This window comes from Bufo bufo, chromosome 3 (genome assembly GCF_905171765.1).
Source record: "Bufo bufo chromosome 3, aBufBuf1.1, whole genome shotgun sequence".
Lineage (NCBI taxonomy): Eukaryota > Metazoa > Chordata > Amphibia > Anura > Bufonidae > Bufo > Bufo bufo.
The window spans coordinates 578,497,962-578,513,110 of NC_053391.1; the positions used below are offsets into that span (position 1 = coordinate 578,497,962).

The 15,149-nt window shown below is 43.4% G+C and overlaps 1 protein-coding gene across 1 annotated transcript; it reads right to left on the reverse strand.

Annotated features, from left to right (window-relative positions):
- Nucleotides 1-2,891: 2,891 nt before the first annotated feature.
- Nucleotides 2,892-5,188, reverse strand: LOC120996071 (transcription factor Sp5-like). Its single transcript, XM_040425763.1, has 2 exons — nucleotides 5,132-5,188; nucleotides 2,892-3,863 (listed from the first exon to the last, which is right to left on the reverse strand). Exons 1-2 carry the CDS (start codon nucleotides 5,183-5,185, stop codon nucleotides 2,892-2,894), a joined length of 1,026 nt encoding a protein of 341 aa, XP_040281697.1. The 5' UTR covers nucleotides 5,186-5,188.
- Between the last annotated feature and the right edge of the window lie 9,961 nt (nucleotides 5,189-15,149).

Here is a 15,149-nt window from a genome sequence, read left to right on the forward strand (position 1 = left end):
GGTGTTATGTAAGTGAACCCTTATCAAATGTACAGCACCAAGAAATTAATGGTGTTTCAAAATATATAACAATAATCATATTGCTCCATAACTATAGTTACTAACAGAGGTTTAACTTAAAGCTCCTGGATCCCAAGATAAAATCTGTAATAAGATCTTCTTATAGCAGTGGACTCCTCTTAAGGCTCCCTGCACACAAACGTGCGCTTCCCGTTGCCGTATTGCGGACCGTATTTGCGGATCCGCAATAAAAGGGTTCCGTTCCGTGGGCATTCCGCATCCCGGACCCATTCATTTGAATGGGTCCGCAAATCCGGAGATGTTGAACGGAACCCTACGGAAGCACTACGGAGTGCTTCCGTGGGGTTTCGTCCCGTACTTCCGTTCCGCAAAAAGATAGGACATGGTCTCTCTTTTTGCGATCCGCTGCGGCTGCCCCACGGACTGTGTTCGTGCATTGCGGGCCGCAGCACGACCACGGGGTGCACACGTTTGTGTGCAGGGGGCCTAAGGAGCAAAGAGTCTTTGAGTGGCTTCCAAGTCCAGGTGAGACCCCATCCTTTACTTCCCTAGTACTCAGTGCATAGAACTAATAGAACCCACTCAAAACCGCATCATTTCAGGAAACCGTTCAATCCATCATAATACTGATTTTAGTAACACATTGCAAAAGCTATTTCCCTAATGGGGGCATTCTCAGCCAACAATTGGGTAACGCATAGTTTGAGTCAGCATGTTAAACCTATAAAAGAGGCTTAAATATGTTACTTTATTCTTATATTACTGCAACATAAAGACTTACACTACAGTCCTGAATAGAGATGAGCAAAGCTATCATAAAAAAAAAAATAAAAAAAAAAAAAAAAAATCTGAATTGGATCTGAGAGAGAAATGTATAAAATAAAGTGGGAGACGAAAGAAAAAAATAAAATAAAAAAAAAAAATTTGTCCTAGGAAACCTCAAACTGACATCTATAAATTTTCAGACCTGATTTGCACAGAATCGATTCAGACCTGAACTGAATCTGTCAACTGATGTCTGCATCGAATTTATAACGACTCCCTTATCTCTAAGGCTGGTTTCACACGGGCGTTGTGGATTGGGGCCGGATGCGTTCAGTGAAACTCGCACTATTTTGCAAGCAAGTTCAGTCAGTTTTGTCTGCGGTTGCGTTTAGTTGTTCAGTTTTTTCCACGCGGGTGCAATGCGTTTTGATGCGTTTTTCACGCGCGTGATAAAAACAGAATGTTTACAAACAATATCTCTTAGCAACCATCAGTGAAAGACACATCGCACCAGCACTTGCTTGCGGATGCAATGCGTTTTTCACGCAGCCCCATTCACTTCTATGGGGCCAGGGCTGCGTGAAAAATGCAGAATATAGAACATGCTGCGATTTTCACGCAACGCAGAACTGATACGTGAAAAACAACGCTGATGTACACAAACCCATTGAAATGAATGGGTCACGATTCAGTGCGGGTGCTATGCGTTCACATCACGCATTGCACCCGAGCGGAAAACTCGCTCGTGTGAAAGGGACCTTAGCCACCTTGCACATGGCCATAATACAGATCCACGTTGTATGGATCTGCAGTGCAAAATCCCTAGAAATCTATTAGCCTTATGTGTTGCTCCAATTTTATTTGGTAGCATACAAAGGCTTAGGAGGTAATTTATTAAGACCGTTGTTTTAGACGCCAGTCTTAATAAAGCCCCGTAGCTGGCGGTGGATCCACCGAATATATGAAGAGCCACCGGCCTGGCGGGGCAAAATTGCAGAGAGCTGCGCAAGTTAACGTTGCGCCGCCGTCTGCGCCTGAAATACGGCTAATTTAGGCATATTTCAGCTTGGTAAATGACCCCCTTATTTCTAAAGCTGCACACGACATCTGCTGAAAAAAGGATATACTGTCAGTTTAAGACTTTTTTCAGTGATGCCTTTCTGAGAAATGGACATTAAAAAAAAAAAAAAAAAAAAAAAAAAGTCCCATTCAATTGTATGGGGGCTATCAGTCAGGATAGAACATGTTATATTTTTTACACCCATTATTCCTTGGCCGTGAAAAAAACTGCAATGTGAATAACCCCATAGATGACCATTGTTCTTAAAATGGACATGTGATAGCCATTAAAAAAAGTCTGTCACATGTCCGTTTTTCACGTGTGAATGGAGCCTAACAGGTTAATATGGAATCTATGAGAAACAAATAGTGGATGTTGTATTATGGAGACTGAGTATGTTGTCATGAGGTTTCTTAAGGCCTAATGAGTACTAGCCCTTTATCTGCTGTAGACCATTAATATGGTGTCCATAGTCTAGATAAAAAAATAAATAAAAAAATAAAGATACAATATCAGAAGTGAAAAGAACTTGTCATTTTTATTAAGACACACAACACAGCAACATCTTATTTAGAAGCTAGTAAGCACATTTACTAAAGAGAATGAACATTCCCCTGGACATGAATGTCAGCAATAAATGCAGGAAATTTATTTTTAAATGTTGTGTGTTGTCAGTAGAGTCTGAACAGGTGAAAGAGTCCTCCTGTTTGGTGTTAAAGCGTTTTTCTCAAGTATGGTGTTCCACATCTGTGAGGACACATTCATGACCACACCAAAGGACACCACAAAAGACTTTTCTGTAGAGACGTGAGAGACATTTAAAGTCACTGTACATTCCTATTTTACAAGTTTATAAATAAGTATTTTAATACTTTTCTTGTGCAGATTTTCTCAAGCACAGAGTCCTCTTTATATGCAGGTCACTTTGGTAAAAGAATTTGAATGCAATTCAGGTCTTCTGCAACCCTATGAACTTTCCATTGTGAACAACAAGCAAATACATCTTAAATAAAAGTTGCAGATTTTCTGTCCCTTGTAAAACCATTCATTCCTTCTTAATACTGTCCACAGGAGAATCTACACACTTCCCCTTTTTGTTTTGATGGGTTTTTGTATGTTTGGAAAGGTGGTCACTCCTCATAAATCTCTTTCCACATTCTTGGCATCCAAACCGCTTTTCTCCAGTGTGAGTCCTAAGATGCCTCTGCAGCTCATCAGATCTTGTGAAACTTTTACCACAGAAGACCCAGTTACATACAAAGGGCCGCTCACCAGCATGCCAACGTAGATGGGCTTTGAGATGAGAGGTCTTACCATATACTTTGCCACAACCTGGAAGATGACATATATGAAGCTTCTTCTTCCCTGGTTCCTCATTGCTCGGAGAAGCTTGACAGTTTGGGCACTTGCATCTTCTGCAGCGTCTTGTGTTGTTTAGCAATGTTTTAGAGGAGCTCTGAAGAAGTGCTGCAAGTTGAGGCTGGGGTCCAACTACCAAGGAGTTTGTCAAGTGGAATGAGTGAAGGTTATTTGGGTTTGTCTGTTGTAAGCTCCACCAAGTCTGATCATCCATATGGGCAGAGGGCATGTGTCTTTGGGTCAGTGTGGTAGGGTTTTGCATGAAAGCGGAGTAGTCTTGTGTCATAGTATTTGGGTCTTGGAAATGGTATGTAGGGTTGGGTTGTACTTGTTGAGCTAACACCTTTACAGGAGACAAATCAAATGAATAAACAGTTGGGTCAGCTGGAGGAGTCAACGGTAGTTCATGAGATCCTACTGCCTGCATATGACCAGCATACTGCATCTTAGGTACACCAAAAGCCACAGTATGAGAACCCATTCCTGTATTCGGTGGAACCTCATTACTCCATATTTGAAACATTGTTGATGCAAGTCCAATAGAGTTAGATTGTGGGTAATCCAGGTGACTAGACCTGGGTGCTATCACTGAAGCTGAGGAAAGCAGGTTCAGGGTAGTTATAGGTCCTGTGTCTGGAGATGAGTTTGGAGTTCTGTCCTATAAAAACAAACAAACACAATGATAAAGGTTTTCACTGGGTTAATACAAAACTATGCAGGTCTGATGCCTCTACTTAGGATCAGCACACACTACACTACAATCTAATGTATGTTTACCAAGTCAAAAACATGAAAGGACCATTGTCTGTGCACCAATGGCAAAAATGGACATTTTTTTTAAAAATGGGCCACACATGGATGTCTGTTTTTCTCGGAGACCCATTCATTTGAATAGGCAAGTCTTGTGTCAAAAAATTGGAATCTGCGTCAAATCCATAACAGGAATTGTGCCCAGTGTGGCAGTACACTAACCATCAATTATTGGCAAAACTATTGCAACACAGGTCATATCAGGAGTAAAATTGATATGGACATGGGCAGCATTTCCACCAGACATATTGATATCTAGTCCCTCATGAGTTGAGATGGCAGTTTACTATTGTTACAGTGGTTTCGTAACTGTATGGTTCTGCACCTTAGACACCCTATGGCACCTGATATGAAATGTCAGAGCCTTGACTTATACAGTACGAGTTACTTATACGTCTAGTTACTATAATTGCGCCCCTGAGCCTGGTATCACACATGCAGATTTGGTGCAGTTTTTGATGCAGTCTTTTGAATCAAAGCCGACGTGGATTTAAAAGGAAATGGGAAGAATAAAGAAATTACGTCTACATCTCCTTCCCGTTCCTTCCACTTCTGGCTCAAAAACTTCACCTCAAATTTCACCAGAAAGCGCATGCGTGTTTCCAGCTTAATAGGCGTTATATGTAAAGTTTTTTAAAGCATTTCTACAGCATCAGACAGGACTGAAATATATCGGTTTCAACGTACTGGCACCAACAGGTATCACCAAGACGTCTGCCATTGCTGTCCTAGTTTAGAAAGCTTTTCTTGCCATGGAGAACTCTGCTCAATGCCAGGTGGAAGGTAAAGCAACAGCAAAAAAAAAAAAAAAAAAAAAATCAATTTTATATACATGTACTACAACTTCCAGCATGCACACTTGCTCAGCTATTCTTGGACCTTCCATAAAAGTGAATGGAGCATGCTGGGAGTAGTGATAATGAGAAATATATTATATATATATATATATATATTTAATATAGAATATCATCCTAATCATGTAGAACCCCCCAGTTCTACGCACATGTAGAGTGGATCTTCTAGTATATCATGCATCTTTTGAATATATGAGATATTGCGTGACAATATCGATGCATAAAGTAAAGCTTAAAGAGTCAAAAATAAGCTGGAACCTACCTGTAAATAAGCCTGTAAAGTATTCTCCCTGTGTAGAACAACCACAGAAGCCATGAGGTTGGTCCTTGGTAGGTGAAGGCTTCCCAGGATCAGATCATCCCCAGGGCAGGAGAGCAGATGATGATACTTCCCCAGCTCTCTCCTAACTCCTCTCCACTGTTTGATCCTCCACTGAGCAAACTTTTTTTTTTTGTCTGCCTATCAGCCAATCAGGAGTGTGCGCTCGGATTGTCTTTGAAGTGAGGAAGCTAACCAATCATTAAAATAGATTGAACCATTTTCAAAGTGGGGTCTAGTTTATGCGCAGACCCCCTGCTGGGGGTGTCTGTTATGTATGCAGAAGGCTGGCTCTGCTCAGATCAGGATGTATGTGCTGGTTTTGTTAGGGATTTTGTGTTTCTCCATTTAATGTTTTTTTTTTTGTTTTTTTTTTAAGGTCTAGCAGGTTTGTGACAATTAATTGAAGGCATTGTAAGAGGACGGGAACATGAAAGGCAGGAGATTGCAGCACAAAAGTCAGCCTCACTGTGTCTAGTGCTACTGCCTGGCAGTCTAGGGGTTAAAGTAGAGCTGTATCATTCAGCCAGCTAATAAGCGGAGTTCATGTCTTTTCCTAATCCTGGTGACAATAGAGAGCACCAGGTAAACATCTGGCTCTAACCCCTTCAGCGCTGCAGGAACCTACCCTTCCAATATTTCAGATCTAATAGTCATTCCATAACAATCCCATGAAAGGAATAATCATGTCTCCCATACAGGACATTCTGCTTATTAGGCTTCATGCACAACGCCATGTCCGTATTTCAGTCCAAGACAACAAATCCACAAAATACAGATCTCTTCCATGTGCATTCTGTATTTTTCTCTCTCCTATCAATAGATCTGGACCAGAATAGGACACGTTCTATAATCTGTGGAATGGCCACACGGATCCGCAAATGTGTGCATGGCTCCATAGAAAAAAAATGGGTCAGTGTGCTACCCACACTCAACTACTCTTTCGGGGTAATAATATTTCCTGCTATCGGTTTTGATCTTTGCCCCAACTAATTTTAGAATCTGCCCCCTGTTTGTGTTTAGTTTTTTTTATTAGAACCACTTTTGTCCTGAACCTTATTTATACCTTTGAAGTTTTCGATCATGCCCCCTTTCCTTTTTTTCCCCCCTCGAGGCTATGCAGATTAAGGGCTCATGCACACAAACGTATTTCCTTTCAGTGTCCGTTCAGTTGTTTTTTTTTTTGCGGACCATATGCGCAACCATTTGTTTCAAAGGGTCTGCAAAAAAAACAGAAGTTACTCCATATGCATTCCTTTTCCGTATGTCCGTTCCGCAAAGAAATCGAACATGTCCTATTATTGTCCGCATTATGGACAAGGATAGGACTGTTCTATTAGGCCTCTTGCACACGAATGTGTGCGCTTCTTGGTTGTGCACGAACACTGTCCATGGGGCAGCCGCAGCGGATCGCGGACCTATTCACTTTATCGGGTCCGCGATCCGGCCATTCCGCAAAAAGATAGGACATGTCCTATCTTTTTGCGGAATGGAAGTACGGGACGAAACCCCACTGAAGCACTCCGTAGTGCTTCCGTAGGGTTCCATTCCGTGCTTCCGTCCCGCATCTCCGGACCCATTGAAGTGAATGGGTCCGCATCAGTGATGCGGTATGCCCACGGAATGGAACGTTCGTGTGCAGGAGGCCTAAGGGGCCAGCTGTTCCGTATTTTTTGCAGATCCGTTTTTTGCGGACTGAAAAATACATACGGTCGTGTGCATGAGTCCTAAGGCTGAGTTCACATCACTGTTTAGCTTTTCATTCTACTGATCTGTCAGAAGAGAAAAAAAACAAAAAAAAAACACAACTGAATACTGTATAAAAAACTGATCCTGTTGCATCAGTTGTCATCCGTTTGAGCCATTTTTGTCTGAGATTTTTTTTTTTTTAGATACAAAAAATAAAATTACTGCATGCAGGACTTTTTTTTCCGGTGAAATGTGGTTTACACCTTGTAAAAGTAGACCAGGGGGTTGCCACTTTACTACTTTTGCCAAAGCTGTTCCATAATCTAGGTCTAATCTCACTTTTATCTCTTAAACATAGACCACTGTGAAAAGTGAAGAGGATCACAAGATGTCGTAAAAATGTTGCAGTTGCCATGACCTGTGCCTTTTTTTTCACCACAACTTAGGCCTCTTTCACACTTGCGTTGTCCGGATCCGGCATGTACTCCACTTGCCGGAATTACACTCCGGATCCGGAAAAACGCAAGTGTACTGAAAGCATTTGAAGACTGAACCGTCTTCAAAATGCTTTCAGTGTTACTATGGCACCCAGGACGCTATTAAAGTCCTGGTTGCCATAGTAGGAGCGGGGAGAGGGGGAGCGGTATACTTACAGTCCGTGCGGCTCCCCAGGCGCTCCAGAATCACGTCAGAGCGCCCCATGCGCATGGATGACGTGTCCAATGCGATCACATGATCCATGCGCTTGGGGCGCCCTGACGTCACTCTGGAGCGCCCGGGGAGCCGCATGGACGGTAAGTATACTGCTCCCCCGCTACACTTACCATGGCTGCCAGGACTTTAGCGTCCCGGCAGCCATGGTAACCATTCAGAAAAAGCTAAATGTCGGCTCCGGCAATGCGCCGAAACGACGTTTAGCTTAAGGCCGGATCCGGATCAATGCCTTTCAATGGGCATTAATTCCGGATCCGGCATTGCGGCAAGTGTTCCGGATTTTTGGCCGGAGCAAAAAGCGCAGCATGCTGCGGTATTTTCTCCGGCCAAAAAACGTTCCGGAACTGAAGACATCCTGATGCATCCTGAACGGATTTCACTCCATTCAGAATGCATTAGGATAATCCTGATCAGGATTCTTCTGGCATAGAGCCCCGACGACGGAACTCTATGCCGGAAGACAAGAACGCAGGTGTGAAAGAGCCCTTAAACATCTAATTTCATAAATGCCACCTAAGTTCGCCAAGTCTTTCCTGATATGTATTATGCTTCAGACCTTCCACCATTTTTGTTGCCCGTCTCTGCACATGTTCCATTTTTTCCATCTTTTTGAAGGTGGGGTCTCCAGAACTGGACACAGTATTCCAGATGTGGTCTGTCTCATTATACAGAAGGATTACAATCTCTGTTCCCACTGGTTATATGGCCAAGCATCCTGCTTGCTTTCCACCTGCCAGCCCACACTGTGCACTCATTTTGAAGCCGGCCTTTGAACAATACAGTACTCTCCATAGTTTCAAAGATTCTCAGTTTATTTGCCCCTTCACCTCCACCTCTATGTTCATCATCATTGGTACAGGCAATCCCACTGATACAATTTCTCATTTTGTGCGTGTGCCCTTAGGCCCTTTGCAAAGGGCAATGATCAGGAACTAACTGTTTATTCTCAATCTGTGCCATTTATTAAAGGGGTTTTCTGATAGGTCATTAGTATCTGATCGGTGGTGTTCTGACACCTGGGACCCCACGATCAGTTGTATGAGAAGGCCACGGCGCCATGGCCTTCTAGCAGTTTACACTAGTCAAGTGATGTCATGTTTATCGGTCACATGGTCTAGACGCAGCTCAGTCCCATTCAAGTAATGGGGCTGACCTACAATACCAAGCACAGTCAGTAATAAATGACTGGTCAAGAGGTCTGTTTGTGCTGCTCTGCAACTTTCTTTTAATCGCCATCTTGAAAATAGGTCATCAGTATGAAAAAGTCTGGACTCCTTTAAGCTGCATTTAGACGTTCTGTGTGGGGATGAATGATCCCTTACATTGCTTGTCAACAGCAGATCCATGCTTACATAAGGGTGATGTGATGCTGTTAGATGATGATTTAGATGTTGCATTAAAGAGGTCACCCAATGAACAAACATTTGTCCGTTTGTCGGATGATTGGCGACACCTTTACACAGTATAATAATCAGGAACGAGTATTCATATGAACGTTTTTCACTGATAATCGTCCCAATCCTTGGCCAGTGTAAAAGGGCCCTAAGCCAAAACCAAGAAAAGACATGTTTTTTTCTTGGCACAGTCATGTCTGCAGACCAGGTCTGCATGAATGGCAGTGGGGCCTCCCATGGAAAACGGGATGGGGATTGAAAATGGGAGGCAGATTCTGCGCAGCTGCCGCCGGCCTTTAGACGTGGAATCCGGATCACATTCTTCTGTCCAAAGCTGCCAAGTGAATACCATAACAGTATGGAGAAATCTGGATCGGACTCTATAGAGAGGAAGTGTATAAAGCTCTGGAGATGATTATTATTATTTTACAGCCTCATTAATTCCTGGACGCTGTGCACATGAAGAAGACAAATAAACATGACAGATGCTGCAGAGAAAGACAGGACCCTGCCCGCAAGGGCTTAAGGTATACAAGGATATGCAGAGTAGTGAAATCTAGTCCACCGGTTTCTTAAAGGGGTCATTCAAGACTTAAAAAAAATGAGGGATGGCTGGTCATGGTCTCGTGAGGCTCAATGGTCGTATGAAGTTAGCACATCACATTTCTGGTGTTTAAGCCACCCCCAGGTTTTTTTTTTTTAGTTCTTATCATTTGCTTTAGGCCTCTTGCACACAGTTTTTTTTCCCCCCCCCGTTTACGTTCTGGACCGTACACGGAACCATTCATTTCAATGGATCTGCAAAAAAAACTGAAGGTACTCTGTATGCCTTCCATTTCCGTTCAAAGATAGAACATGTCCTTTTACTGTCCGCATAACAAACAAGGATAGTACTGTTCTATCAGGGGCCAGCTGTTCCGTTCCGCAAAAGATGGAATGCACACGCACGTCATCCTTTTTTTTTTGCGGATCCGTTTTTTGCAGAAGGCAAAATACTGAAAAAGCCATATGGTCGTGTGCAAGAGGCCTAAGGGCTCTTTCACACCTGCGTTATTGTCTTCCGGCATAGAGTTCCGTCGTCGGGGCTCTATGCCGGAAGAATCCTGATCAGGATTATCCTAATGCATTCTGAATGGAGAGTAATCCGTTCAGGATGCATCAGGATGTCTTCAGTTCCGGTACGGAACGTTTGTTGGCCGGAGAAAATACCGCAGCATGCTGCGCTTTTTGCTCCGGCCAAAAATCCGGAACACTTGCCGCAAGGCCGGATCCGGAATTAATGCCCATTGAAAGGCATTGATCCGGATCCGGCCTTAAGCTAAACGTCGTTTCGGCGCATTGCCGGAGCCGACATTTAGCTTTTTCAGAGTGGTTACCATGGCTGCCGGGACGCTAAAGTCCTGACAGCCATGGTAAGTGTAGCGGGGAGCGGGGGAGCAGTATACTTACCGTCTGTGCGGCTCCCGGGGCGCTCCAGAGTGACGTCAGGGCGCCCCAAGCGCATGGATCACGTGATCGCATGGATCACGTCATCCATGCGCATGGGGCGCTCTGACGTCATTCTGGAGCGCCCGGGGAGCCGCACGGACTGTAAGTATACCGCTCCCCCGCTCCCCGCTCCTACTATGGCAACCAGGACTTTAATAGCGTCCTGGGTGCCATAGTAACACTGAAAGCATTTGGAAGACGGTTCCGTCTTCAAATGCTTTCAGTACACTTGCGTTTTTCCGGATCCGGAGTGTAATTCCGGCAAGTGGAGTACACGCCGGATCCGGACAACGCAAGTGTGAAAGAGGCCTTACTTGGCAACTGACATAACACTTTGACATAGTTGATTACTTTTAGAGGAAAACAACTTGGTTGCCCTATTGACTGCAGACAAGTGAATAGAGCATTTTATTGAGGACATATGGCCTGACAGAAGGATGAAGCACCGGCCAGAGACAGAAGAACACACGCCACAACTAAAATGTCAGTCAGGATGTCTACAGCTCAATTATTGCCAGTGACCGTTTGGAACAGTTACTTTTTGCTTCAGCCGATTCAATTCTTTAGGGGAGATTTATCAAAACTAGTGTAAAGGAAAACTAGCTTCCACCTTTCATTTTCCAACGGAGCTGTCCAAAATGAAAGAAGTAATCTGATTGGTTGCTAGGGGCAACTAAGCCAGTTCTACTTTACACCAGTTTGATAAATGACACCATATGTTCCAATTTGCTCTCTGATCGCGAGTCTCAGGGATCATGGCTGCAGAGAGGGGCAGTGTCCTTTACTCACACCCTGAATACATGTATCGCTCATCTAAAGCCACAAGTGAAAAGTAACCCCTTCCAGACTAATATGTAAACCAGGGAATTAGAGGACATCAGTTTTTTCTGTTAACTTCATGTGCTTCAGGAGAAACCTTTTATGCCGGTCAAACTCCTGCGTTCAGCAAAGTTTCTCCACTGCCTCATAAAATAATGAAAACATTACAAATATACCCATTATACCTGGTTGAAATTTGGGTGCTAACAGAACAAGCTCTTGGGCGGTCATTTATTATTTGTTTTATGCCACTTTTTGGTCTTGTTAGGTCACAGATTTTGTTGTAATGGTGTTTAGCGACAAAATCTGTGACTTTACCCCACTCACGCCTTAAACTGTGCTAGCAAGGGAGCTGGCATAGTTTAACTGCCTCCGGACCGCCTAACGCAAGATCGCGTTCCGGAGGCGGCAGTCTCAGGCAGAGTCACGCATATACGCGTCATCTCGGCACACAGGCGCGCGCGTTCACAGGAACTGCAGGTAAGCGAGTGGATCTACAGCCTGCCAGCGGCGATTGTTCGCTGGCAGGCTGTAGATGCGATTTTTTTTTAACCCCTAACAGGTATATTAGACACTGTTTTGATAACAGCGTCTAATATACCTGCTACCTGGTCCTCTGGTGGTCCCTTTTGCTTGGATCGACCACCAGAGGACACAGGCAGCTCTGTAATAAGTAGCACCAAACACCACACTACACTACACTCCCCCTGTCACCTATTAACCCCTGATCACCCCCCTGTAAGGCTCCATTCAGACATTTTTTTGGCACAAGTTAGTGGAAATAGATTTTTATTTTATTTTTTCTTACAAAGTCTCATATTCCACTAACTTGTGACAAAAAATAAAATCTCACATGAACTCACCATACCCCTCACGGAATCCAAATGCATAAATTTTTTTTGACATTTATATTCCAGACTTCTCACGCTTTAGGGCCCCTAAAATGCCAGGGCAGAATACCCCACATGTGACCCCATTTTGGAAAGAAGACACCCCAATGTATTCGCCGAGGGGCATATTGAGTCCATGAAAGATTGAACTTTTTGTCCCAAGTTAGCGGAAAAAAAATATATCAATTTCCGCTAACTTGTGCCAAAAAAAAATAAAAATCTATGAACTCGCCATGCCCCTCATTGAATACCTTTGGGTGTCTTCTTTCCAAAAATGAGGTCACATGTGGGGTATTTATACTGCCCTGGCATTTTAGGGGCCCTAAAGCGTGAGAAGAAGTCTGGGATCCAAAATGTCTAAAAATGCCCTCCTAAAAGGAATTTGGGCCCCTTTGCGCATCTAGGCTGCAAAAAAGTGTCACACATGTGGTATCGCCGTACTCAGAAGAAGTTGGGCAATGTGTTTTGGGGTGTCATTTTACATATACCCATTCTGGGTGAGAGAAATATCTCGGCATAAGACAACGTTTCTCATTTTTTTTATACAAAGTTGGCATTTGACCGAGATATTTATCTCACCCAGCATGGGTATATGTAAAGTGACACCCCAAAACACATTGCCCAACTTCTCCTGAGTACGGCGATACCACATGTGACACTTTTTTGCAGCCTAGGTGGGCAAAGGGGCCCACATTCCAAAGAGCACCTTTAGGATTTCACAGGGCATTTTTTACACATTTTGATTTCAAACTACTTACCACACATTAGGACCCCTAAATTGCCAGGGCAGTATAACTACCCCACAAGTGACCCCATTTTGGAAAGAAGACACCCCAAGGTATTTCGTGATGGGCATAGTGAGTTCATGGAAGTTTTTATTTTTTGTCACAAGTTAGTGGAATGAGACTTTGTAAGAAAAAAAAAAAAAAAAAAGTCATTTTCCGCTAACTTGTGACAAAAAATAAAAAAGTTCTATGAACTCACTATGCCCATCAGCGAATACCTTATGGTGTCTACTTTTCGAAATGGGGTCATTTGTGGGGTGTTTTTACTGTCTGGGCATTGTAGAACCTCAGGAAACATGACAGGTGCTCAGAAAGTCAGAGCTGCTTCAAAAAGCGGAAATTCACATTTTTGTACCATAGTTTGTAAACGCTATAACTTTTACCCAAACCATTTTTTTTTTTTTTTTTTTTACCAAAGACATGTAGAACAATAAATTTAGAGAAACATTTATATATAGATGTCATTTAAAAAAAAAAAATAACTGAAAAATGTCATTTTTTTGCAAAAATTTTGTTCAATTTGGATGAATAACAAAAAAAAAGTAAAAATGTCAGCAGCAATGAAATACCACCAAATGAAAGCTCTATTGGTGAGAAGAAAAGGAGGTAAAATTCATTTGGGTGGCAAGTTGTATGACCGAGCAATAAACGGTGAAAGTAGGGTAGTGCAGAATTGTAAAAAGTGGCCTGGTCATTAAGGGTGTTTAAGCTAGGGGAGCTGAGGTGGTTAAAGCATGTCGCACAGCCGGTGGCAGCAAGAGTCAAAGTTATGTAGAGGTCTGCGCCTCTATATAAGGCCTCTTTCACACGAGCATGACGGATCGGCTCCGGATGCATTCAGTCAATCTCGCACCATTTTGAAAGCAAGTTCAGTCAGTTTTGTCTGCAATTGCGTTCAGTTCAGTTTTTTCCAAGCAAGCGCAATGCGTTTTGATGCATTTTTCACGAGAGTGATAAAAAACTGAAGGTTTACAAACATCTCTCAGCAATCATCAGTGAAAAACACATTGCATCCACACCTGCTTCCAGATGCAATGCTTTTTTCACTGAAGACCCATTCACTTCTATGGGGCCAGGGCTGCGTGAAAAACGCAAAATATAGAACATTCTGCGATTCTCAACAGATGCGTGAAAAAAAAACAAAAAAAACAAAAAAAAAAAAAACACTCGTACACAAACACTGAAATGAGTGGGTCAGGATTAAGTGCCGGTGCTATGTGCTCACGTCACGCATTTCACCCGCGCAGAAAACTACCATGTGTGAAAGGGGCCTAAGGCTACTTTCACACTTGTGTTTTTACTGGATCTGTCAGGGCTCAGCAAAAACGCTTCCGTTACTGATAATACAACCGTCTGCATCCGTTATGAACGGATCCGGTTGTATTATCTTTAACATGGCCAAGACGGATCTGTCATGAACTCCTTTGTAAGTCAATGGGGGACGGATCAGTTTTCTATTGTGTCAGTGAAAACAGATCCGTCCCCATTGACTTGCATTGTGGGTCATGACGGATCCGTCTTGCTCTGCATCCCAGGTCGGAAAGCTTGCTGCGGTTTGCTCTCCGGTATGAGAACGGAACGGAATGCATTTTGCAGCACTCCTTTCTGTTCAGTTACGTTTTGTCCCCATTGACAATTAATGGGGACAAAACTGAAGCGTTTTTTTTCCCGGTATTGAGAGCCTATGACGGATCTCAATATCGGAAAATATTAACGCTAGTGTGAAAGTAGCCTAACTTAGGTGCATCCACCGGCAGCGTATAAATCGACGGTCTTAATAAAATGTCCCCCTTGGTTTCTAGAAGGATCTGTCCCTGTTTGGTGTTAAAAAAAATCTGCTAGACCAGGGGTCAGCAACCTCCGGCACTCCAGCTGCTGTGAAACTACATCTCCCATCATGCACAGTTGCTCGGCTGTTCCCTGTACTCCCACAGAAGTGAACGGAGGATGCTGGGAGTTGTAGTTTCACAACGGCTGGAGTGCCGGAGGTCGCTGATCCCCTAGCTAGAGGGAGAAAGTGTATTGCGGAGAATGGTGGGTTTGGCTGACAGTCTAATGTGTATGGGGAACTCATGACTCTCCTCCGACAGATGGTGCCAGGGATGAGAAGATTTGGGCAAGTTGACTTTTTTCACCTGATCCTTTTTTTCTCCAGGAAAATAAGTGTCTGAAAGTATCTCTC